Source organism: Denticeps clupeoides, chromosome 7, assembly GCF_900700375.1.
Source record: "Denticeps clupeoides chromosome 7, fDenClu1.1, whole genome shotgun sequence".
NCBI lineage: Eukaryota > Metazoa > Chordata > Actinopteri > Clupeiformes > Denticipitidae > Denticeps > Denticeps clupeoides.
In genome coordinates this window covers 9476834-9504777 of record NC_041713.1, presented here as the reverse complement: position 1 = coordinate 9504777, position 27944 = coordinate 9476834, and the positions used below count along the sequence as shown (strand labels likewise).

The following is a 27944-nucleotide window of genomic DNA, read 5'->3' as shown; positions in this document are numbered from 1 at the left end:
TTACTTCCTCCTGGCGGGCTGGGGCTCCTGTGCTACTCCCTGCGGACCCCCCACATCGTACATTCTCTGTGGCTGGGGTCCCGGGGGTCCTCCCACACCCCCTTTCTGCTGCTGTTTGACTTGGGTTAGAATGTCCCTGATCTTCCTCTGTGCCAGCTGAGAGAGAGAGAGAGGGACAAAAAAATATTAGTTTTTTCTTCCGTAGTTCTAGGAATAACATAAGAATCAATGTCAGTGATTCTGATTCACCTACACTATCAGTGAAACGTTTTGACATATTGAATGCTAAAAACATATTCTCACCACAGGAACTGTTTCAGGGCTTTTAGAAAAGCATCCCTGTTGTCTCACTGTGGTTGACAGAAGTGTAAAATGTAATCAAAGAAAACTTCAATGCTTTGAAAAGTCTAATATCTGTAAAGTTGTGTTTAAATGTTTTTGTAATACATGATCTCAGATATTTGATTATCTCAGATATTTGATAGTTTTGAGGGTTCCGTTTTGCCCTAAGATTTTGTCCAAAAAAGTACTCACAAATGAATAAACCTTTCACCAGTATTATGTCCAAAATTCAAATTAGAGGAGGTTGACCTTTAATTAAGCAAGCCACTACAGACTTGCCTGCAAAAAGGATTTGGAAGGTGAAATAACTTATCCTAGGCAGAAAACGCAATAGGGAGATATCACACCTGGCTTGCGTAGAAGTGGCCAATGATCTTGACAATGACCTGGTCCTGTTCGTCTGGGGTTTGCTCACGAGGAACAACCACCTCTGCAGCGGTGAGGTTCTGCAGCTCGTTCACCTAGAAGGCATAAACCGCTAAGTAACAGTACTCTACTATCCATGTAAACCAGTTCAACACTAACTAAATTAAATATATTTTTTAATTTAATTACATTTGATTAATTAAAACGCATGCTTGTGTTTGCTAATTGGATATTTCAAATTGCATGTTAAATCAAAAGGTGTAAAGTGCTATTGTTGCACGTTTTATTACATTGTTACATATAGTGTTCAGCTCTTGCTGCTGAGGTGTTACTAGTGTCATTAAATTAATCCAGAATCCATGTGAAAACATGAACAAATCATGTACATGCTGAAACAAAATTGATTTTTATCTATACTATTTGACAATGTTCAATCCACATGAGAAACGGCATTCAGACAAGATCCAATCACCATGGCGAAAAGTGATTTTAATACCAAGGGTAATGACAGACTGCATAGATTGCATTTTTCATTATCCAGATACCTATCTCAAGCTAACATGATGTGCAAAATGTGCCAGTAAGATTCATGCTATGTACCGTTTTGCCTCCTTTGCCGATAACTCTGCCGGCAGCAGCAGCTGCCACCTTTATGTGTGTTTCCAACTTTACTTCCTCCTTTGGGCCAAAGAAGTTCTCCTCTTTCAGTTTGCCATAGATCCTTCCCTGAGCCTAAGTGTAGAGGAGAGATAACGGTTGTTTGAAAGCTCAATCATTCTTTTCATATATAATGAATGACAATTATGTAAAATGTACTAGAATTCTATTATTTGCATGAATAGAATTTATTTATATCTTATGGCCTGACACTATTCTCTTCAATGGGGGCCATACCTTGAACTGAGCCTCCGGAGGTCCTGTCACAATGACCATGCGCATTTTGGAGTCAGGTGACTCTGCTGGTGCAATCTGAAAACAAACTAAAGAGTTTAGTTTCATGCAGGGGAGGGTTCCCAGTGGCTATGCTGTAATAGATTCTGACAGAATTATGTTATACCATATGGGCACATCAACAGTGAGACCCTCAGTTGATCAAAAAGAACATCTCATCAATCCTAATGCATAGGGCGTGCTATAGCTTTACATGTATATGGTAGTTCTGTAAAAACCCAACCTTAATGGAGGCTCCAGCAAAACGGCTGAGCTGCTTTATGTGCTGTCCCTTCTTCCCAATGATTGCTCCAACTGCTTGGGCTGGTATGTACACATGGACAGTCTCCTGCTCAGGAGCCTAAAGAAACAACATGAATGTCTCTTAAATGGCACAATGCAATGCTATTTAGATGTTCATATAGAAATGTATTCATTGGTACCTTATATTAAAGACAAACAACATCCATAATTTGCAGTGTACAATCAGCAGCAATGTGAATATTGGTTTGGGATAACAATTTGCTGTATGTTGTATATGAGTGTATTAAAACAGTCATGAGTGTGGCTGGCATGAGAGAATCCTTAAGTTTTGGTCACATGCTTGAAATCTGTGCTAAATTTGTAGGTGGCATTCCTGTTCTTTTCTGGGTGCAGAGAGCTTGATCCCTATGGTCACCTGTGCTCATCAAACTCATGACAGAATGTCACTTTAATCCAGTCAATTTTCCAGTAAGACTAGAGTACTTACCCCAAATGATCCATAGGGGGTGCCAATAGCAGGGTTCCCAGGAGGTGGTGGGGGCATAGAGGAAGAAGGAGGGAAAAGACCCAGTGCTCCAAGGTTCAGCCCAGGAATTAGATGAGTCTGTTGCTAACAGAGACGCATAGAGAGGAGTCAGTATGCAATAAATAATTTCTCCCAAAAAGATATCTGACAAATGTAAATGAATGGTGTAAATACTACAGTTTCCATGAACCTGAGAGATGTGTGAAACGATGTGTGATTGGATGCTCACCTTAGATAAAGTGAGACTTGCATTCAGAAACATACATGTACAGACATCTCTCTTACATCCACTTTTCCTTACTAAAACCACCATGCAGACAAGCAGGAGCATGCGATGAGACAGGACAGCGCAACTCACATTCATGGCAGCGATGTCGTTGTCATAAGCCTCGCGCACTTTCTTCATAATCTCTTGCTCAGCAAGACAGCAGGCCTCTATCTGGCCCTTCACCGTTATCGTCCTCTCTGGGTTGTAGAGAGTCAGGTCCTGGAGACTGAAGCAGAACACACAAAGGTGGTAGAACAAAGAAGAGGAAATGTTAAAAGAAGGCAAACGAGGAACTATAGTTCCTAATAATATACAACGGTTAATCAAAGCACACTGCTCCAGCTCTTCCAATATAATCACAACACAGGAGAAGACAGATAGCATTGGGATGCTTCATCCAATGAGACGCTTGTGTCTCTGCCAATATGCCCTCAGAGAATCATAAATAAATCAGAATAAAAAAAATGCCCCCAGACCTGACTGCCAGTCAAATTATTATATTTAAGTATCAATACCAGTGCTAATTGACATCAAAATAGACACAAAAGTTTTGATTATTACATGAGAATGAATTTTTGACAACATTAAGTAGATAGGAAGGCTGTTTCCCTTTGGAGAGAAAGACCTGAAAAATGTTACTTTTTAGCGAATTTTCAGTAATTATTGAATCTATTTACAATATTTAATGTATGTGTGTGTGTGTGTTTGTTTAGTAGTTCTACTCACGGAGAGATGGTGATCTTTGTGTCCGTATCCTGCTCAACCTTCTTCAAGTTACGTCCCTCCTTCCCAATCAGCCGACCCACAAAATTGTTATGTGCCAGAATTTTCAGCGGCACTTCATCTGCCCTGTAACACACACACACAGTAGTGTGTGTTATTCATGTCCAGTGTTCATGTCCTTCTCTAACATACTTGTGAAAAGTACATTGTACCTATGTCAATTAAATCGATTGTTTGACATGAACAATAGGTACATTTCAAATGGGTATTTTGTCATGCTGCAAAATAATGTTCCATGTTCTCAGAGGCCTTTTGCCTATTTCACTTCCACTGAACCCACAAAAGCCATACAAAATATATACCAAACACTGTCCCCCCCAGTCACGCCTGTATGATCACATATGCAGACTTCCACATTCCTAGTGGCATGTAAAGACTTGCAGTGTCAGCAAACCCAACGGTATAGTACTCATCACTCAAACTGACCCCTTGTTCTGTGCATACAAAAACAAACTATTTGCCAAATGGCTTAAAGCATTCCACTCAAGTCATTTAGGGAGGGTAGTAGTTTGTTGTCTAGAAGAAACCAACCAGCGACCCTACAAAGTCACATACAAATCAATGTTATTAAGCCCATGTTGTAGTCAATGTTAAGTTGCTCTCTGTAAATGTGGGGGAAAAAAAGTAGTCTTTTTTTCCCCCAAAAACATTTTCAAAACTTCCTTATCCAGGTGAGGGAATCTCTGCAATTTATGTGCAATGATATCTGATGCATTCTTCTACTAAGAGGTTCCTGAGAATGCAAACACATTTTACTGAGGCCCTATCTGTACACTCACGTCTTTGTGTCCTTGGCCTCCTGGTGCATGATTTCCAGGATCATCCGGCAGGCTGCAGAGCAGCCTTCTGGTGTGGAGTGGATACTAATTGGCTTCTCAGCAGCTCCAGCATTCTCCTTACGATGGACATCAATCCTAGAATAACATTTTCAGAGAATCATATTAATTAAAAGCCTTCCAATGAAGGACCAAAATTGGGGTAGACCTACAGAAGCAAAAAGAATAATGGCCACTCACTTGCTCTGTGTCTGCTTGGTAATGTTTCGGATGGTAGCGCCCTCCTTGCCGATGATGGCACCAACGTACTGGGTGGGCACCAGGAGGCGAAGGGGGATATCAGAGTGCTGGTGTTTGGCTGGGATGCCTGAGCCTGGCGAGCCCTGCCGGGGACCTGCGCGGGGTCCATACCCTGCACGCCTGCCATTATCGGGGCCACGCTGGGCATCTCCCTCAGAGTTCTCGTCTGGGATGTACGAGACTCGCAGTGCGTTGTTCTCAAACTGGTACCCGTTTAGTTTCTGGATGGCTCTGAAAGACATGGATTAACGTGGATTAGAACAAGGCCACCACATAACCAAACTTTTGTGAATATTGTGAATGTTTCTAAAAGTATAAGAGCAAATTGAGAGCAGATATTCTGTACCAGTGTGCCCACTGCATTTCATGCAATCTAAATGATATTACACAAACAATTTTTAAAATTTAAAAGAAAGCATTATTAAAAATCCTCGCTCTTGCTACTTTCCAGTTTGCGAGCGCTGTTCAAGCTTCGCTTCTTGTAACACTAAGCGCACGCCACTAGGTGTCAGAGCGAAGCTTTTCAATATATTAGACATGGCTCAGCGCTCCTGCAAATGACACCTTTAAAAGTAACACCCCAAATCGGTTCTCAGAGGAGCTTAATGATTATGAGCAGATGTGGAAAGATCAATCTGAATGGCAGAAGCTACAGCCGAGTCATAGTGAGAACAGAGTCTTACTGTCTGGCCTGCTCCCGGGTTCCATATGTAACATTGACCACCGCAGTCTCACTCTCTGTGTTCACTGAGAAACAGAAGAACGCAGAGGAGCAGAGTGAAATTGACATCTTGATATGTTCTCTGTTTTAGCAAATCCTTCAAAAAAATATATTAAAAGTACAGATTATTGATTCAGTCATTAGATTTAAATATTGCAACGTTGTTTAAATAACAATTGAAATATGTCAGAACAAAGTCACTGCATGAGTCAAAGCTAATCATGATAGTATTAGATTGGCATAAAACGTTAAAAAAAAAAATTAAATATACAAAAAATTATGTAACTTTATGGCACATAAAAACACCACAAGGATTAATCTCAAGACTAATCCTTTTAAATAAAGACCTGTGTTGTGATCAGAGAAAATTCAGCATTTTGGCATGTCTCCATGACTACAGAGGACTTGCATTTATTCTTCATAACGAATGGTTTCAGGACAAACGGTTTTGTTTCATATCTATATTGTTATTGGGGGGAAACAAATCTGTTGACTGCTTTTAAAACCTTAAAAAACAGGACACACTACAGAAGAAATAATGAAACAATATGTTTCCTGAGATCCAGCTGAAGCAAGGGGAGTGACTAGTGGGATTTTCGAGAGAAGGAGGTATCTAACTGGGTCATCATACTGTGGTTAGGAGTGCTAACAGCAGGAAGACAACCCATAAACCAGTCGAGTTTCTACCTTGTTCACAGTTCTCCACAGTTCCATACTGAGCCAAGAGTCCATCAAGCACCTGCGGAGTAGTTAAAGAACAAGATCAAATCATGAAGAATGAAGGTAACAGACACAAAAAAATCTGCCGACAGAAAGATATTTTTAAAAATTACGGTTATCTGGAATGAATTAACCTTTATTAAATGGTGTGTATATAAAGTAATTTTTTACTTTCAATTAAATACAGAAAAGAGTTCATCACTAATCATCCCTAATACCCTGGGCTCTAATGATAATGATAAAACAATTATAACATAGAAATTAGGAAAGATATTATTAAAAAAAAAAAAAAAAAAAGTGTAGTTTCTTCTTGCCCAATCACATTTGATTGTAAATTTCACCAGTTTACAATAAAACAGCTGTGATCTACTGCAACAGGTTGATGCAAATATCAAGCCAATAAACCTGATAAAAATGTTACAACCGCTAAAGCTAACAACAAATCTTTGCCAATAACCCGGTAAAAGTGGTAAAAGCTAAACCTTTGAAGCCTGCAAATCTTTTCCCTGAAGCCTAATTATCCTGTAATTAATTAGCACCGTGGCTGAACGCTATCAGTAAGTGGACACAGCTTGTTCAAATTTAACGGTGTCGTTGGTCCAATTCTCTTTGTCTGGATGATTTTTACTTAGATATTCCCCTCGTAAAAAAAAAAAAAAAAAAATTATAATCTTAAATCGTTTTCAGCTCAAGTAACAGCACATGCAATGCCACCACACACAGAGATATAGACAGCAATATTAATAAAACATGCTAGAACATGCAAGTGCCTCGTACAGTCAATAGTTTATGTCCAGTATATATAGTATATATAGTTTATTCAAAAGTAAAGGGACATGTACTGATGGACAGTGATATACAGATTAACAGTAAATAGCTTGCAGAACAGGTTGGATCAGTAAGGTAAAAGAGACAGGTGATGGGTTTTTGTTATCTGATCAAACGGAAATCTACACCAATCAGACACAACAGTGGAACCAGACAGGTGAAATGAATAATACAGATTATGTGGTTATGGAGGCACCTGTGAAGTGGTGGATTTATTAGGCAGCAATTGAACTGTTAGCTCATTGAGTTGATGTACTTAAAGCGGGCCAAATGGAAGGGTGCTACAAAACAGATCTTTTGTGGCGCTCCACAAACGATCAAATGAGTAGGACCAAAAACGTGGCCCAAGAAAGGACAATTAATGAACTGACATTGATGCATATGGGGAATGGGGTTTAATACTGTCTGGTCTAATCAAACAAAAAAAATCTGATGAAAAGCTGGATGCTTTTATGATAGAAAGGTGTCAGAACACACAGAGCATCACAGCTTTCAGCGCCTGGGGCTGTAGAGCTGTTGACCTCTATCCCCAGTAGAAATTGGAACCAGAACTGGATTAAGATGAGGGACATTTTCTTGCACCATGGGAAGATGAAAAGTTGGTGGAGGTAAAAAAGTGAAAATCTACAGAGGCCAATGTCTCAGTGGGTCAGTGCTGTTTTGGCGCCATAAGTGAGAACTACATAGAGTATAGCAGATGCTTCATGTGGTTTTATCAATACGTTTCCCTTTCAGAACCTACACACACAGCACTTGAAAGGTTCATATATGGAAATATTTGTGTAGTTGGACTAGTTACAAAAAGCCCACTTTTAAGAGAAATTGCAATGTACAATTTTACAGCAGTTATAGAACCCTACACACCTTTTGGGACTCATTTCACCCAGGTTTTTCTAGTCAAGGAATCACAATCTCTCAGATCTTATGAATGATGCGCTCATACACATAAACAGCAGTTTTGCCCGCTTTCAGAAATGTAATGCGATGTCTCCGCCTATTGTAACTACTTGGAACGAGCCCCCTTGTGGACAACAATGCAAGGACAGGCAATGGAGCACAGTAAGCCCAGCCCACCGGAGCCGCAGCCTGTAACCACGATGGCTGTCAAAAGGCAGCATGTGCTGTGCCACGCCCCACATACGCTACACCCACTTTCAGAAATACAGACATAGAAAAAAAAGAAAAAAAAGAGCTGGAACGAGATAGAAAATGCTAAATATATAGACTTTAATGCAGAAAGAACTGATCGTTTCCTTGAGGGTGACCATTATTTAAGACAAAAAAGAACAAATGCATTTGTGCTACTAAATTCCACCTCCCACCCACTAGAAGGACTGTACATACACTTTGTGAAGGGACTAACATGATTATTTTACACATGATAATTACATGATCAGCCTGGTCAGGGGAGGAAAAAAAAAACAGAATTCCTCTATTGTTTGATACACATTAAAAAAATTGGCTTGTGCACTCACCTCCCACTGTAAATGTGGCGGAATGTTTCGGATTTGGATTTTCCTGGTCCTGGAAAGGTAAAACAGAGTTTCAGAAGGTCATTCTACAGTTCACCAACAGTTGAATGCATCTAACAGAACTTCATGGAAGTAAACAAAGAAATAATAATAATAACACTTTTTATTAATTCCCATATGCATACTGAATCTAAATTGTTTGCATCTTCTGGAGCATGTTGCCTGTTAGGAGCTACTAAAATGTGTAACAAATATAAATACAAAATTTACTGTGCTAATAAAATTAATACATTTTTCCACTCATTCCACACACAAATTAAGCTTTCACGCATTATAGAATTTTATCTGAGAACAAAGTTCCACCTACTGAGCAATTAAACAATGTTCAGCTTTGTTTTAACAAATATGTTAACGAATGGTATGTACAAATTATTCTAAATAATTTATTTAATTATTTCATAAACCGTTTCACAGAAAAATGCGTGGAAGCATTAACATACAAAGAATATCTTCTGAGCCCAATCAAAAGAGAAACATCATTTATCATCAAGTATTTAAATCCTGCAACATTTCAACACAAAAAAGGGGCGTACGAAATACAAAGCTGGACCTGAACACAGTACAGATCGGACCGTGTCGGCTCTAATCAAACGCAATGAGGAGATAGCGACTGGCGCTAACTGCCAGCTTGCTGATCCAACTGCCTGTTGCTAGTGCAGACTTTGTGTAGAATGTGTGTGTGTGTGTGTGTGTGTGTGTGTGTGTGTGCATGGGTGTGTAGGGAAGGGTATACTGAATTGGGATATTGAAACCGGACACTGGCCACTGCTGTAGCGCAGTGCCAGCTGCCCTGGAACCTGTCCCAATACATGGGCACAGAGTGAGGGTGACAGAAAAAGAGGGAGGTGGAGAGAAAGGGAGGGAGGGGGACCGGAAAACAAAAAGGCAGAGAGAGGAAAAGTAAAAAGGAGGTACGGAAGGTTACTAAAAAAAAAAAAAAAAATTACTATAAGAACAAATAAAATCAAAGAAATATAGTTATAAAAAGAATCACACATGCCATATAAAGAATAAAATGCACACAAGGTGAATCAACAGGGCAGTACGACACCTTGCCACTCCACAACCACAGTACATAAATGACAGAGATGAACGAGAAACAAAGGACAGTTAGAAGCGGCGGCCGCACGTGGCCGAATGCCGCGCTGCTTCCAGGTGCCTCTAGGGGGAGCTCAAAACAGAGAACGAGAAAACCGCGAGGAGGATTGGTGCAGAACGGAGCAGGAAGTGAGAGCCAGGGGTCACGTGGGAAGAGGCCGGTCTCCATTCCACTCAGTCGGCTGGGAAACAGGTTAAGAGCAGAAATGCCCCCCCTCGTGACCTCTGAACTCCAATGGCCACACCCACTGAAATTTCATGCTAACCGTCCTGTTTCCTTTGTGTGCCAGTGGACCAGCATCCAATCAGATTGAAGGACTCAGACGTCCAAGACTGGGCAAAAAGATTACGGTCATGGGTGTACTCTGGCCGAATAACACACAGAACCAAAACATCCACAACCAAGACCAGAAAACAGCCATTTTATGTGCCTGCCCACCAAATTTCAGATGGATAAAGGGACTCAGATGGAATTATCGTTTGATTCTAAATTATTTAAGGTTATGCCAAGAAGACATGAACCAATCTTTGCAATTTCCCCCCAAAAAAATCTAATCATCAAGGTTTTCATGCATGTTTTCTGGCTAGAGGTGATCATCAATAGACCATAACTCCACCAAACCCCCACTCAGACACTCCCTGCCACACACACACACACACACACACTAGCCCTTACCCCAACCCCTCCAAGGCCCCGAGACCTCTAAGCATCTCTCCACCCCTCACGGCTGAACTCTGAACTCGTACGAGCTTCACACATCACTACTCGCCACCCACAAAGCAGTCTCATTGGCTGGAGGACCGTGGTTTAGGGAGGAGGCTAAGATGGATGGTCCTCGAGAACACAACACCATGCCCTTTTGTCATGGCTTTTTTGTCAACTGTTTTTAAAAATTATTATTTTAAATGTCATATGCGAGGAAAAAAAAAAAAAAAGCATAATATAAATCAGATCCACTTTACATTGTGACAACTTCAGCCAATGAGAATCGGAATATTCTCTCCACAACGCCACAACCAGAAGACCAAGGAAGAGAAGTCAAAAAGGTGAAGAATATTTTGCGAGACCAAAAGATGGCTGAAGCGGGGGTCCATTGTCACAATGAGGGGGAAGGGCCGTTTTGGTACATTTCAAAAAGTCCACGACTGCCCCTTATGAGTGGCATGTTGGTTGCATAAGCATCAGGAGAGCAGGTGTGTGGGCAAGCAGTTCAAAGACTGTTTCTATAGATATGTCTTATCTCTCAATACTTTTACACTTTGGTTCTAAAACGCTCACTGAACTTTGACCCTAAAAAGATAACCCCCATATGTTTTCTTCTCGCAATCAGCTCGGCATACATGCCCACATGCACATGTGAAACTAGAACACATACATGCACCCGCCCGCCCGCCCGCCCGCCCGCCCACACACAACAAACGCACACAGCAGGTGCATCTCGCAAGGGGCCGTTACACCGGTCTTCACCCGGGGGGCCCCCCACCCATTTAACATGTGAAAGCATTGAAGCTCTGAAGCGCCCCCATAGGGCTACAACTGGTGCATGGTGGAAAAGCCACAGCGGGGACGGCACAACTTCACCGAGAGCCCGGAGACAAAGACAATGAGCTGCATTCCAGCCGCCAAAAACACACGTTCAGACACCTCCACAGCACGACGCACACTCACGCAAGTTCTAGTACACACACACACACACACACACTCCTTAACATGAGTACGCCCCTTCTTACCACATGTCCCAGTACCAACATAACAGTGAAGACCTGATCTTAGAAGGAGAGAGAGGGAGAGAAAGACAGAACATATTTGAAAAATACATGTTCAAAGACACACAAGCCCACACAACCAGAGGTCAATCAACCCACATACATACATTCACTCTCTCTCTCACACACACACACACACACACACTCAAAGCAAATATACCCACAGTGTACACCGAATGTGAAGAGACGCTGAACAAATTACACTATTACAAAAATAAAAAACAAAATACATAGACTGCACAGGGTAGCATTTTAATACCATGAAGAGTAACACTTAGTGTGCAAAATTTGCACAATATTGAAACAAAGCCACAAATCAGCGTTTGTAGATATGGGGATATTCGGCATGACGACACTAAACATGACGTATATCTTGATGTGAAATAACCATACTGACTAACTTATGTGATGTGACAACTGAATAATAAATAAAAACTACCTTAAAAAAAAAAACACTGAACACAGACATTCATTAAAATTTGCGAAGAGGCATATCAAGGCGTTCTAATGTCTTGCACAAGATTTACATAATTTCACTGATCAGAACATAGTATTACAAGCGTTTCTTTGTTTCAACAGCCATTCACAAAAAGCTTTAATAAAATCAGTAGCACCCTCCGGTAATTGTAAATCATTACTGTGCACATTTAGATGCATTGCACCTTGTGTTTGAAGTATACATAGCCAAAAAGATTAAGAGGTGTCATATGATCAGTGAGATTGTTCACAAGGCCGCCCACACACACAGTAGGTACCCACAGACCCCCAGATGTTAAGAGTGCGAGGCCCATAACTAGTGCTAGGGGGTCAAGCAGGAAATGGAGCGCACAGGAAGCGCTGGTCGTATATTTCAAGCCCCTGTCCTGTGGAACTTCCTCTCTGCCCAATTCCCCTGCGCTAATCAACCAGTGGCGGTGGAGGGGGCACGAAGAAACAAGGGTACGAAAAGGAAAATGGCCCGCATTGACAGCAAAGCGTGCTCTCTGCTTCCTCTGCCGACTGCTCCAGCCCGTTCCTCCACCCGCCCGCCACAGGCGCACAGAACAGACTTCCTCTCAATCTCCAAAGAACACAAAAAAGCTACTTGTTGTTTTTTTTTGTTTGTTTTTTTATTTTTTCTGCTAAGGTGACGTAAAGTGCCGTGTGGTGTGCGCTACACATGTCAGGCACTGAAAGAAAGTTCTGGAGTGGGTGAGCTGCACACACCGCGGGGGCAGGTGTATGTACAAGCGAGCAACAGGCAGACCGGGCAAGATGATCTACACTTAAAACAGTCTCGACCATGCACATATTAATTTCATTTTAATTTCAACAAAAAAAAAAAAAAAAACCCACACAATTAGAGGTACCAAAACAAGCGCTAATGCTAACAAGGAACAACAACATAGGTAGGTTGGTGGTGGCAGTGCCAGAATGTGCTGCCACAACAAATATAAAAGGAATAAATCCCTTTTTTCCCCCCCAGAGATAAAATCGCCCAAACAGGTGAAATGCAACATTGGACTTTAAAATGTTTCTCTCTCCATCAGCACAGCACCTTACTGAATGTAAAGCCTTTAAGAAGCTAATGCTAACATCTGTAGATGCTCAGGAAGCCACCAACAAAAAGGTACGTCTCTGTGTCTACACCTGGTTTACTTTGATTTAAAATTGTGCATTAAATCATTTGAAGATTTTACATATCTTCCTTTATCCTTTCCTGCAATCATTCTGCCGAAATCGCTCACTAATAGGCCTTAAAAGGAAACTGATTTGTGTTGAAAAGGGTAGGGAACAAGACTGAGCAGCAAAGATGTGTTAATTGAGCTTCTTTGTGATAATTGTGATAACTAAAGATCCAAAAATGCAGATTAATATGCCCAAGTGCTAAATGGATGAGGCCTGCTGGCTTTCCTCTTTTCCCCTAGAATACAATTAATGCTACTTATGCCTTTTTAGTCAACAAACTTTTACATGTACAAAATACATAAGGCACTGTACATGCTACACATGTAAATAATTATATTCTACAATCTTACATGCATATTTACCATGAATTATATTTTACTAAACTGAATCAGAATCTTCAGCAAATGTCCAACAAAATTAACACAGAAGGCATTTCTGAACATTTATGCAAACTAGTCATAAAGATACATTTCCTACAAAATTATTACTGTGTAACACCAGCAAAAGCAAAGCAATAATTACATTCAACGTTTTTTTAAGCACTGGTTTGTTATTGACCAAAATCATTGTGAACATTAAAATTATTATTATTATTATTTTATTTTTTTAAATCGCACCAGCCAATAATTACAATATTTTATCTAAACATTCAATCTGAGCATTTTTGAGTCAACATCAGGTGATATCAATTACCTGTTTCCAAATTAATTAAATTCAACTGTTCTAAAGAAAATGGCATCACTCTCTACAATACGTGCCGATCAACCACCAACCATTGCAGGCGGTGGTAGTGATGGGGGTGGGGTTTTTCTGAACATTTTGTCCCTCCTCTTGCTCTCTCTAGGTTACTGGGGCCCACAGTTGGACGTTCTAAGCTGATTAGGTCTTGCAGGAGGAGAACAGCTTACAGTATGAGGAGGTTTCTCAACAAAAATCAACACACTTGAGTTGTTCAGTTTCAGTTTCAATTAGGTCAGTGTCCACTTCACTGCAGTGCCAACCTGCTGACGGCTACAAACGTGGTAAGAATCTGTGATGTTTAGTGATCATGGTGCAAGTAGTGCTCCACTCCAACTAGTGGCCACCACTCTTGGCATCAAACAGAACAGTGTGGTTTAACTTACGAATGAAACGGTGGAATGGAGGGTAAAGGGGAGCGGTAACTTCAAAATACCCCTCCCCCTACTCTCTCTTTCTTCTCTCACTCTCTACACCCCCCATCCTCCCTCCCGGAATACCTGATAGTGCCCCCAACCCCCTTCTCGCATGTCTCTATGGCCTGCCCCACCAGAGAGGTTAAAGGTCTTTTCCACAAGCTTGGCAATCAAAAGACCCTGATGCAACATTAACCCCATGGCATTCCAAGCGGGAGTGGGGTGCAGTCAGAGCACCTAAAACTGCCACGACTACCCTGGAGCTGCCACAGTGCAGTCAAAAGGGCCCAGTGACCAAATACAAATACGTCTCCAATATATACTGAAACAGAATCTGTTTTTTTGAGATAGCAGAGTTGTTGCATGTCAGACCATGCTGTAAGACGCAGGAGGGAAAACATGTTGCAGGTGATGCAAAACCCTATTTTGAGAGTAATCATTTAAACAGTAATATGGTTAATCATATACAAATTCTAATGAGGTTAAAGAATGACCATGTTTAAGATTGGCCTGATAGCTACATATTTATTCAGCGCTCAGTTTCTAAACAGGAATATAGATTAAATCAACCAATAACATTACCAATGCCAAATGTACTACGACTGGTAAAAGGGAAAAAAATTATGCAGCAGCTACTAAATGTGAAACGATGGGCAATTGGAACAAAATATATTTATTCAGTTTGTTTTTAGTAAACTTAAACTGAAGTGAACGTTAAGAGTTGAAAGATGATGTTGCTATAGGGGTTGCAAGTACGAAGGAGATGTGAGGGTAAATATTTAATAGAAGCTATCTAGGCACCAGAAACCATAAAATCATAATGAATATTTAATAGTTGGTGAAATAAGGGCAAAAGCTACAGAGGATTTAGTCACGTTCGACCTATGTGAATCTATGGCTGCAGACTTGCTGGACAAACCATTTAAAGTTCAGTGCGTCTTTGAGGGTGTACAAACCAGTGCAGATGTTAGACAGTGCTTGAGTCTTTAAATAGCCTGAGACAGAGATAGGGCAGGAGGAAAAAAGGAAAGGCTGAGGGTGAAAATAAAAAGAGGGGACAAGGGCCGTATTTCTGTGTGTGTGTGTGTGTGTGTGTGTGTGTGTGTGTGTGTGTAAAAATGAGAGGGGGGATGTCAGGGAGAGCTTTCATCCTGGTCTTTGGTAATAAGCATGTGACAGAGTTGAAGAAAAAATGCTGATTAAACACTCAGTCTCAGCATCCAAAGCTTTAAATCAGGACTGAACTATGTGTTATACGAATGGCTACACACTGCAAAAAAAAACAATGTGTGTTTTAAACTGTTCCTTTGAAAACCTTGCAACATAATTTAATTATATTGAAATAATTAATTAAAATACATAAACTCTACACATTTTTACTAATGCGAAATTTTTATTAAAAATAAAAACTGAAACAATCCTGGATTTGATCCTTTCCCTTTATGAACAACCCATGTTGATAATGTGTAGCCACATTATCAAAACACACACACACAACTGCCATTACTCTAGCATGTCACAGTGCCTTGGGGAGTGACGTGCTCAGCTGAGGAATGCCAGGCTTTTGCCCCGGTAACCATTGGGGAGAGGAAGGAAAAAAATAAAAAATTCTTTCTGCATTCTTTCTGTATGTATGTATATATGTGTGTGTGTGTGTGTGTATATACACACACACACAAATAATATATATAGTGTGTGACTGTGTATGAGAGAGCGAGAGAGATAAAGTGCACAAAAGGAGAGACCAACACAGAATCCAACAGTTCCCAACCTAGCGTCTTGACCCTTGACCTCGGGGCGGATAAGGATAAAAAGAGCAAGGCCAGGGGCTGGGGGCAGGGGCAAACAATTGGACTTTTCAAAGGAACTATGGCCTTAGTGGAGGTAAAGGAAGCCATGTTTGCAGGGGTGGGCGCACCTTCCCCCCACCCTATCACAAGCATTAACGTCCACAGCACCTCTTTATTAAAACACTACTCCCAATCTTTTAAATGTGAGCTAATTTCCCAATTATATTTTATGTGAAAAGTAACAAAGCTTAATTAAATATTTGATCAAGTTAACCAACACTCCTATCTCTCATAAATGACAGTGTACCTTGAAGGCGCTGCAGCCACTGGAGCGCCGCACACACTACATGCATGAAGACCGCATGTGCAAAAATGTCCTTTAACCCCATTTGTTTGCTTTGAAAAGGCGGGTTCTAATGGGGTGGGTACGGTGGGGTGGGTGGGAGACCCACTTTATGGACAGGCCTGGCGAGAAAGAACTCTGGAATTCATTTAATGGTACATAAAGGGGGTGTGCCTCGAGTCTGGGTCAAAGTTCACGCCGCGCTTTGCTGTGACCCGCTCCACCACCAGAAGATGGAAGCCGCCCGAGCCTCCATTTTGTGAGGCACCGCCGTCGGTGGGGCTGTGCGCACTCAAAGCGCCCAGAACCTCCTGCCCGGGGGCCGCCAAACGTTCCGAAACGTGCGCGAAAGCGGAGTGGAACCTTGCGCCACGCCACGCCACGCCACCGCCGAGCGCGACGGCTCCGCGTACGCACACTGGACGCTCGCCGTGCGCCTTCACTAGCCCAACTCGGACCTTGGGTCGGCGCGTCAAGGTGGAGGCGCCATGTGCCCCCCGTGCGCCGACGCCATTTTGTGGAGGAGGAAAGGGCCCGCGGCGCCGAGACGAGACAAAGCGGGGCGCGGGCACGCTGCGTCCCGAACACGATTTAAAACAAAGAGACGCAGATTATAAACTCCTAAATAATTTGCTGAAAGACGCGGTCTTGCTTAGTTGGTTTCAAGTTGTTCCGACAGGTTTCCCCGCCGCGTCGCCTGTACGTCCCTGTTCCGGCTGCTGGGATAGTTGATTTAAAGCGCGCCCGTTCGAACAAGGTCGACAGCAACCACTTCTGAATAAATATTTATTTGTTTATTTGGGGGATCGATGTATTAAACCGGTCGGCTGTCACTGCGGTTTAACGGGGAGCGGCGAGGACTCGGGCTGCACTCGACTCCCGTGTTATTTACGACACGTGGATTCGGTTAATGGAACGAATTTACACCACCTCTCAATGACCCTAAAAAAAAAAAAAAAACCCACAGGAATCAAGATTAGAATCGGGGACTGCCTACGAATTCTGGCGAACGGACGGGGACCAGACCAGGGCGATCTACCCGAAGCCGTCCGACAGGTCGCCCTTATCGAATTCGTATCGTCATATATAAAGCCCTGTTGCGTGCTCGGCCACGGCGCACATAGTCGTGCGTGCAGCGCCACGCTTGCCGGAGAGCTCAGGCTCCATCCTCCGGGCGGCCATCTTCGCTCGACAACGCCCAATTACCACAATGAATCACGGTCACATGAAGCAGAATGTGCTGGAGAGCTACGTGCAACCTATAGAATCCCGCGGGACTGGCGGCCAGGGGGATGGGTGCGGCCGCCCCCACCCCCGATGGCGCTGGCTTAAAAAAACACTAGTAAAATTGCCCGGTTTGTAGGGTATTTTTTTATATATATACATATTGCAAACAGTCATTTGTCACACCCCTTCACCAAACACCGCGGATGACGTGCGATCAAGTATTGTTGTTGGTTTTTAATAGAAAAAAAAAATCACTGTATTGGCATCGATGATTGACGCAGGCACGTTTTCGCGTGTGCGCAGCCGACTCCGCTGCTTTGTAGCCGCACGGTGCCAAACGAGATCAAGCATCGCGCACCTATGCTGCATTTTATGGTTTTTATTTTCTACTGTTGTTTTTAAATGTTACTTATAGACAGAGGGAGGGGGGGAGAGAGAGAGAGAGAGAGAGAACGCGTTCCATGCCTCCCCGCGGTGGCTCTGCACCTCCCCCACAGCCCGGGCGGTGCGCGCCGCAGCCCCGCTGCCGGCCTGCCTCCATTCATAAAGTCAGTAAACTACTCCCGAGTACTACGGCGCCGTGAAAGAGGCGGCGCGCCGCGCCGCTGCGCCGCCCACCCGGGAGCTGTCAGCTCGCCGGCTCGGGAGGGCTCCTGATTCCGCCCGATCAAAGATGATGATCATAATGAATCGTAATAATAAAAACAACAACAACAACAACACCGGAAGCGCGCTTCCCTTTCCCTTCCACGTGAGCAGGGAGAAGGATCTCAGACGTTTCGTTAACATGGGTCAAAACTAGTCAAAATGTGGGTTTAACACACACACACACACACACACACACACACACACACACACACACACACACACAGAGCTCGCCGAGGGAGGACATCTACGGACCCGAGCTGTTGCGGGAGCAGAGGAGACCAGGTCCCTCTTCATTTCAGACATTCTACGGCGTTTGAGGAGTGCATTAACCAAGTCGCCGTTCCTCTTGAATAAAACGAACAGGTGTCACTACCCCCCACAATCCTCAAAATGAACACAAGTCTACAAACCCAAAAATCGCCATATCTAAAGTATATCTGACCAATGCAAACAACTTGAGTGGTTTATGCAACACCTTCCTGCGCAACAAATGATTGTTGTTGTTTTACACACTTGTACCTGTATTTCACTATTATTCTATAATAAAAGGGGATAAAGGCCAGATAAGGTTTTTTTTGTTGTTTGTAAGACTAAGACCTGCTTGCAGAAGATTAGAAAATGTGCCAGCAAGTTAGAAAAAGTTCATATAAAAGACTGAATTTAGCTCTCAAACGTCTAGTAGTCCAAGGGGCACACAGTTGTGAAAAATATTTAATATATTGTGAAAAATACTTAAAATAAAAACTTTCCCACTCGGTTCTAATAAAAGTCTCTGTGTGTAACAACCACCTTGAACCAATTATTGCCCCCCCTCCTCACTGAAGTAAATGCATTATAAAAGCATGTTGCTTTTTAGTGCTAAATTGATTACCTAAAGCGTGACCCCATTTAAAAAGAAATATTTAACTTATAACCTTGAGGATTTTGGATTTAAAAAAAAAAAACCCAAAAAAAACAGGGTAATTATTTACAAAAGTGATCACATGCAGATCCACATTCTCTGTGTGGCCACAAACTTCTACAATTCTTCTCAAACCACACTCTCCCTCATTAAAGTACCTTAAAATTAGTTCATATATGCTTCGTGCTTTTGTTCTTTCATATATATAATTCATTATTTAGAGCAAGTCAAGGCACTTCTGATTCGGACAGAAGGTTCTACATCCAGCATCCTCAACACCACTAACACACTCGCTCAGCACACTTGACTGCAGATCCGTGAGCACATGATGATGAATAGTCAACACATGGGTGGGACCATGGGCAACAAAAAGGTGCTTGAGGATGGAACAAGTGTTTCATCACAAACAGGGTTCTGGGTTGAATAGGTGGAGTTTCATATAAACCAATTCACTCAGCAAATGTTCAGAACAAGATGGCATGCAACTCGTTGGATTTTCTAGCCGTGTTTCACTACGTGCAGTAGCTTTCTTTTAAAATCTTGGGAGCACAAGCTTCACTCATGGTCAAAGTTTGTAGAAATATATTTGTTTAATATGAAATACGCACCAGATAGCAGCTCACCAATAAATGCACACCGACTACAAACATGACACAATTACAACAATGTGAATCCAAGTGAAGACATCCTGGATAATTGTCTGATGTTCCTCCCATACGTTCTCACGTACACGCCGCAATGAGGTAGGACTGCACGTGGATTTAGGGGATTCATGCACTCAGAAGTGAACGTTTGCAAGCCCCTCCTCCCATTTTCACTCCCAGTCTCTTCTCCTCCTTGAGCCTATGTGTGTGCTGTGGGGCGTGCATGTGTGTTCCAGAGTAGGGGGGGGTGGGGGCATGACCATACCAGCACATGCTTGTTTGGCAAGACATGTGACCCAGAGGCTCCATTTTAACTTATTCTGAATCACAGTGGAGAGAGAGAGAGAGACAGAGAGAGAGAGAGAGGCGAAAGACAAAAAGGGTGGGGGGAAGTGTTGGAGGGAAAGGTAAGCATTAACATTTTGGAGGCACAACTCTACATCTTCCTAAAGAGAATAAGTTCCTAACACAGCATGTCAGTCCATAGGACATTGCTGTAAATGTACAAATTGTACCCACTTGCTAAAATGATCATAAACTGACTTACACACACTCGTCAGGTTCTTTGCAAGAAAACCTCTTAAGCACTTTTAAATATAATAACGCGGTAATTGCGTTAATCATGTTATTCTTGAGTCAAACATGTTTTGGTCATGAGGAGCAAAAGGAATAAAATATAAAATTGTTGACTGTCCAGTGCAGGGGTGGGGGTCTCCATTCAAAACACTCCAAATCTGAACGAGGCACATGAACAGTTACTCATTCAGTCCGTCCATCTATATAAAATGTATCAGTCACATATAACTATTTTCTACTAGTAAGTACTTCTACGTTTCAAATGCTTTGAAGTACTTTTGTTTTTTATTATTATGTTAACTAACAAATAAAAAAAAAATACAAAATTTAATCTATAAATGCGCACACTCGTGCGCACACACACACACACACACACACACACACACACACACTGAATATTTGAAATGATAACAGTTCAGAGCAGTCAAGAGCCTTGCTAGGTACACTCACACAAAACCTAACACTGATGTTTGTGAAGAAGGGGGAAAAATTAAGTAAATAAAGATTTTAAATAAATAAATAAATAAATATATATATATATATATATATATATATATATATATATATATATATATATATATATATATATATATATATATATATATATATATATATATAAATTTAAGTTTGAGAAAGTGTTCCTGTAGCAGTACCATGAAAATGACTTCCTTTACATATCAGTAAGATATTTTACACTGCATTTTTATGAAAGGAGCCTTTAAATGCAAGTGCAGTGTAAAAACACACTCACGCAAATCGTGCGCATCAATGAAAGTGTACGCCATTTACATGGACATTATTTATACCTACACACACAATTCTAGTCTGGTAAGATCCACATCTTAACTGGTGATTCAAATTATAAGTAAAGTCACCACCTCTGAGTCTCAGACATAGCTATAGATATTTAAAAAATGATCAACGTTTGCTTATCCAGCCCAACTAACAAGCATCGTTTCCCATCTGGATGAAAGCACCGCTGTAACATTATTCACGTCGTTGACCAGCCCAGGAACATGTGGCCGTGTCCCCCCGCCCGCATTTGAGAGAGCAGGAGGAAGAAGGATGTAAAGAATTTTTAGGTTTAGGAAACACCCCCCCGTTACACATTTGCACCCCTCCCCCAGTCCTCCCGTCTCACCCTTCTCTAAGGGTGTTTAATGTGGCCTTTGGCGGGCAATACCTTCTCAATGAACACAATGAGGGTGTGAGGGGTGGAGAGGACAAGGGCCCCAGGCCTTAGACCAGTGAAACAAAATACAATGAAGTTGTTAATTTTCAAATGTAGTTATCAGCATTTTGTAACCAAACATAAAGGCATCAGTACAAAGTATAAGCACTCAAATATAGCAAACACTAAAACTATAAATGTAAATGGAAGCATGAAAACGTTCCTGCAATATTAAATGCCTTATTTGATCCAGCATATCATTGGTCTTTCTGACAGTCCAAGAAAAAGCCAAAGACTGTTTATTAAAGCCTTCCTAAAGTTCTGGCTAGACACGTGAACACCTCTTGGTCCTGACATCTCCAGCAGCCTTATATTCTGTTCCGAAGGGCTGACATAAGATGCTTCAAAATGGATGCCCCTCCTCAGTCCATCGCCCCGTCCTTCCAATGTTTAAGCCACGTACTTCCCGCCTCCTCCGAACCGGGAGCTTACGAACACTTCCTCATTCACATTCCACGGCCACTGGCTCATGTGTTTTCAGAGAGCTACATGCTTCTGCGAGTGTACGTTAGCATCATGCCTGCCTGGGTGTTTTGGGGGGCATTTAATAGCCACAAGAAGCAGGCGGAAGATTTTGGTGAAGCGGGGACCCCACCCTGTTAAAAAAAATAAATAAAAAATCTGACCCACACAATTTCAGCTATTGTTGCAATGACATACTGAGGGTCCCCATCCAACGGAGTGTTGCCTGGACCCACGTCATTTTAACAAGGAGGCTCTGCCATTCAAAACCCAACACAGAACCTTCCTCCCTCAATTGTCCCTCCACCCAGTCCCTCCATTTCCTTTCATTCTCCTTACCCCTGGCTTCTTCCAGGTCAACGCTTTGTAATTTTAAAACAAATTTCAAAAGGACATGTTGCAAATCACACAATTTTTTTTTAGGATGAGCGTGAACGAGGGATTAGAAAAAAAAAAAAAAAAAAGTGGGTTGTTAGTGGGGGGAACTACTCCCTCAGCCCCTTTAAAACAGGACAGATGGCTCCAACCGAGGAGGGGGAGGTTGCACGTTGGTGAGGGTCTTCTGTGGAAGGCTAGTGGGAGGTGTTCTTTAAGGAGGAGGCACACATTCCCTCCGCAAGACATTCGCCCGCTCGCTCCCGAACGCCGAACCATGCCGATGACTAGGCAAACCCCACGAGCGACGCCAGGCAACGGCCTTCTACATGGCTGCCCCTCCCTGCCTCATGCACCCCACCCCCCCTCCATTCCCCTCTCCCTCTCTCTCTCTCTTTTGCCACAACCCCTTTGCAGTTGAGCAGTAGGAGAGAAGCTGATCATATGACTTCGGCAGACAGCGGGAAAGGAAGGGGGGGGGACGGGGACAGAGCGCTGGACGGAAATAGTCACGCGTGCAGCAGTCCTCGCGCGTTGTGCTGGCCTGGCAGAAAGTCGCATGTACATGTGCGGCCATAATTGCTGGCGGGGCGGGGCGGGCCTCCCCCCATTGTGCTTGCGTGCGCGTGCGACCGCCTCTCGCGCCGCCTCGTCAACAGCGCCTCGGAACGACGACACACAGGTGCTCCTGGCTCCTGATTGGTCGCACCCCCGTGAGCCTGTCAGCCCTCCCCTCGTGCTCAGTAGTAGTACAACTGTGAGTGGGGAGAGGGAGGGAGGGAGTGCGCGAGCGAGCGAGGGGCAGGAGCACAGCCCACGCCAGCCGGTGCGAGCGGTCGCGGCGGCGAACGCGTCTTGGATTCAGGCACGGGAGCCTTCGGGTTTTTTTTTTTTTTTTTTTGCTCGCGTTTCCTGAACACGGAGCTTTAACACCGAAACAGACGCCATCATTATAACTTAATTCCAGAAGCAGATAGTTTCCTCCATCATTCCTTCTCATTTCAGATGAACAGGCTGATTCGTTAACAATTCCATTCAGTGTGCAGATGTGCTCTTATTGTGTAGTTTTCTGCTCTGCAGAAGAAATAAATGTAGATAATCGTACATCACAGGTACATCACAGTGTTAATGGCCAAGTCTCGTTTAAAAGGCACATCGAGGTCCTTGTGCCTAGAAAACTACGGCTCATAGTTGGGGGTCTAATAAAACAAACGATTACGGTAATTGATGTAATCAGAAGCTGATTCTTTTTACCCCCTTGCCTACTTCAATACTAAAGTCTCTTCCAAGCCATGTGGGCTTCCATCCTTGAGCTACCGGTCACTACAGTTTGACACTACTGGGTCAAATAAACCAAATACGAATTCATGAGCATGTAGCATTTTATTAAATCCCAAAAATAGTGCATAAAACTATGAAAACCGGCTTTTGTGTATGTGCGTGACTACAGACAAATTCTATTTTCCTGGCTTTCTAGATGCGCTATTATAAAACCACTTAGCATTTAATATTTAAATAATTATTTACAGCAGCTCAATGGAACAAGCAATTCACCCATACATATGTAGCATTCCTCGTGAGCCCTAAAGCAGCAGGAAGGTATGCGTCTCACACACACACACACACAAAAAGCACTCTTCCCCTCCCCACTAGCCTCCTATAAAGAACAATGTAAGCACAAAGCAAAAAAAATAAATAAAAAATCACAGAAGTTGTTAATGTCTGATACTTTGACAGAGAATCTATATGTTTCATTCAATGTTCTCACAAAAAGCTCATTCAGAACAGGATCTACAACTGCTTTGAGTGACATTCCGCAGTACAAGAATGTTTAGGTTGTGTAGGGTCTAGATTTAATGCACATTAGGTAAAGTACAAGAGGAAGAGATACTTCCTCCGACTATCGTTGGCCCCCACCAAAACTCAGGCGAAAAGGACCTAAAAAAAAACACACCACCACATCCCTTGAGCACAGGGCGGGGGGTGTTGTGGATCCATGCATAAAACGCAGGAATCAAAAGACACCCATATGCATGACAGTGCTCTGCAGCAGCAGAACATTTACACACATGCAAATACGGGGCTGCTGGGTGGTCCATGCCAAAAGCAATGAATAATCTGGGACTGCAGATTAAATGGGTATGCAAATTCAGCAACAAAATGTAAAGTTACTGTCAAAACACAACTTTATTCATAAAAAAAAAAAAAAAAAAAACGATTGTTAATTTTACACGTGGTCTACAAAAATGTAAAAGGTTTACTTCGCAGCGGTGTTGGTAGGGTTGAAAAGTTGCAGCAAAACAAACTCATTCCACTCGTTCATTTCGGACAGGGCCGACGTTTACGTCACGACAAAGCCATAGCATTTTTAAAACGACAACGCGTCGGCCCGTTCATTTCACCCGTAAAGGAATGGGCGTTGAAGGCCTGCGCCATTTTGCTCGCTGGTGACGTTGCTCCACACAAAATGTGTCCACGTGTTCGTAAAAGGTTCGCGTGGACTTCTCACAAAAACCACCATACGTAAGAATAAAAAAATAAATAAATAAATATATATATATATATAACAAAACAAAACGCACATACACACACCAACCGTCGTCATTTGCCTCGCACTTCTCATTTTTAACAGGAGTGATTGCGTAGTTAATTGCTAAACCTATTTACTGCGTTTCAGTGGCGACCTGGGTCATTTTTCATTTACCTGCACGTTATACCACGTCGTAACCCACGCCAATATATACATATACACACACACACACTGGACCCAACGCGACAACTTCCACCAAGACGACGCTACCTGATCGAGCGCCAGCATACGCCATTACTGACGTCCGCAAGACTTTCAGTCATTTTCCTTTTTATTACTATTATTAATTTGACACGATTTGACAACGCGCTCGGCGCTGTGGCTACACGGAATAAAATCCAGTTAAACCACGTCGTCGTGTACAGTGCGTAAAAAAAAAAAAAAAAAAAAAAAAAGTTATTGCTTATTAATATATTTCGTCGGTTTGAGGAAGGATTTAAAATAATAATAATACTAATAAAAGAGCATGGTCGCTGGTGAGAAGTGATGAAGCCCCTTTTTCCCCCTCACGCCAGAGGAGTGGTGAAGCGGAGGGTGGGGGCTCGGAAGGGGAGGAGAGGGCGAGGGGCCACCATTTTTGCTACTGAATGCAATTTGAATATTCGTGCTCAGGTTTTTGGGTCCTTGCTCTCTCGTTCGACAAAAAAAACGACAGGGAAAAAAAAAAAAAAAACAACCCCAACACGCACCAGTCGAAACTTGCCACGCAAATATGGCGCGTTTCGCACAAAATGTGCCCAAGTCGCGATTTCTGAACAATTCCGCGGACCTCGCGAAAACGAAGAAAGCGTCGCCATGTGGCCATAAAACCCCCACCCCAAAACCGGCAAGTAGAAATAAATCACTTTTTCCTATTGTTTTTTTTTTTTGTGTGTGTGTGTGTGTGAGAGAGTTTGTTTTTTAAGGTGCCCAACATGCTCCACGCGTTCCAGCTGCGACCGCGGTCTACTTCGCCTGAGAGGAGGCGAACAAGGGGGCTTCCGAGGCCTGGTCGACACGTTTAAAAACCACACACGACCGCCTGTCCCGGGGTCTCTTATCTGCCTGTAAAAAGACGCCCCGGGTTCTTCTTCCCTTTTTTTCTTTTTTTGGGGCGAAAGGTTGAGGCTCATAAATATGCAGTGCAACCAACACCCAGGCCTACAGCATGGCGGAGCCTGGCGACGTGTGAGCATGTGCGAATAAAGTGATGACGCTGTGGCCAATGTTCTCAAATCCGCCATGCGACCGCTGTCCAGCCGGCCACATGCATTCATATACAGAGAGATATTTATACAAGACGATGCATTTCGAGGGAAACGTGCAAAGAAAGGATGTGCTGCCAAGATCACAAAAAAAAAAACAAAAAAAAAAAAACGCTAGTGTTTACAATACATCATGGAGTGTAAAATAGACCCAGATCCATTTCAATCACCATTTTTTTTTTTTTAAAACCAAAAAAAAAATTATACAATGTTCTAAAACACGACCAATGACAGTTGACTGCTTTGAATATAATCCAGTAAACCACTGATGTCGATATATGCACCATGACAGGAGGGGAACAAACACACACACAGTCAGATGCAACAATTGAACTCTTATTAAAAAAAAGAACAATGAAAAAAGAATAGAAAGAGAGAGCCAAATACCTTTGCTTCTTGGGAACAGAATGTTCGACCTCGATTCGTTTGCCGTGAAGCTCCACTTTACCTGGAAAAAACAAACGTTACGATATAAAATGAGGCCACGTCGCCATTCATTTAAAACGCGGAGCTCATCTGAACGTAGAGTTAATATTTACATGTATAAATATAAAAAAAAATGTATTTATTTGGAAGGAATCAGCAGCGTTGATTTGGTCGGACTTTTAATTCGACTGAGATGTACAGTCGTGGCAGCAGCGGGCCCGCAGCGTGACAGAAAGTAAAGTTGCACACTCGCAGAAACTACTAATGGTCGCGCAACAGCGTCCAAACGTCGCGTCCTGGACGCCACCGACCCACGAAGCTGGCCTCGCACACCCACACGGCGACCCAGTGCGTTCCCCGCACTTTTCCACGTCCATCCATCCGCCATTCATTCATCGAGCGGCACGTTTGCCGCTTTAATAAAAGACGGAGGAGGACGCGGCCGCGTGTTGGGGGGGGATTTTATTTTATTTTTTTATTTTTTTGCAGAACAGCAACGCGTTTGAAACATGGCGACCTTCACATGCTACATACGTGGAAACGTCTCAGGAAGAAGGGGAGCTTCGAAAAGACAGATAGGCGCGTGAATCAGACGTGCATTTGATAGCCCGTCCGCAAATGTACAAGGAACGTATATATGCACATATATACAATCATATATACACACACACCGAGAGAGGGGGAGATTTCTTTTAAATCGTAGGCTCGCAGTGGCCTATTAGGCCAAAGGGGGAGGGGTGTGAGTGGGTTCCACAGCAGAACCCAGCATACAGCAATTTACACACCGAAGGCGCCCCCTCCCTCCCTTATTAAAAAGTGGATGCATGCTTTTATGCCTCTTTTTTTTAATTCTTATTCTTTTTTTTTTTTTTTTAAACTCCAGCGGAACAGAGGCCCGGTCGCCGGGTTCCCTGGCAAACGTGCTTCGGCGGGACCTCGCCGGGACGGACGGATCTCTGGAAGGGCAGAGAACGCGGGCACGGTGGTCGCCGCGTTATAGCCGCGCATTACGCGCCGCCCGCCCTCCCCTCGCCCGCATTTTTAAAAGTTGCACGGCGGCGTCCTGAATTATTGCTGCTCGCTTACTTGCCCCCCTTCCGTACACATTTCTTCTCAATACAAATACATATACACACACCCACATTCACGTTTGAACGTGGGACTCCGTGGACGTCAGCGGAGCGGGGTTGCTCGGAGCGTAATTTCGTGAATTAAAACAGCGGCGGCGGCGATGAACGAGACGCCGAATTCGCTTACCGGAGAAGGTCTCGATGGCTTTCATAGCCCACTGGTCGTCCGGACAGTCGACGAACGCGTAGCCCGTTTTCATGAGGAACTGTCCGGAGTACGGGATCTTGTAGTCATCGAAGGTTTTGACCAGGTCCTCCGCGGTCACGTTTTCATTCAGATTTCCGATATAGAGCTTGTTCATGGTGGAAAAGCG

General features: G+C 43.0%; 1 protein-coding gene across 1 annotated transcript; it reads right to left on the bottom strand.

Annotated features, from left to right (window-relative positions):
• LOC114793405 (insulin-like growth factor 2 mRNA-binding protein 1) lies at nt 1–27932 on the bottom strand. Its single transcript, XM_028985138.1, has 15 exons — nt 27758–27932; nt 26462–26522; nt 8300–8348; nt 5964–6015; nt 5239–5302; nt 4496–4786; nt 4259–4393; nt 3423–3545; nt 2787–2922; nt 2390–2512; nt 1883–1999; nt 1603–1677; nt 1309–1440; nt 690–803; nt 1–156 (listed from the first exon to the last, which is right to left on the bottom strand). Exons 1-15 carry the CDS (start codon nt 27930–27932, stop codon nt 1–3), a joined length of 1803 nt encoding a protein of 600 aa, XP_028840971.1.
• Nucleotides 27933–27944: the final 12 nt, after the last annotated feature.

Excerpts from the sequence above, each read along its gene's own strand:
- LOC114793405 (XM_028985138.1), bottom strand. The coding sequence starts at position 27,932 with ATGAACAAGCTCTATATCGGAAATCTGAATGAAAACGTGACCGCGGAG. Across the intron at positions 8,349-26,461 it reads TCTGTTCCCAAGAAGCAAAG|GACCAGGAAAATCCAAATCC; the intron begins GTATTTGGCTCT and ends TTACCTTTCCAG. Across the intron at positions 3,546-4,258 it reads GAGGCCAAGGACACAAAGAC|GGCAGATGAAGTGCCGCTGA; the intron begins GTGAGTGTACAG and ends TGTGTGTTACAG.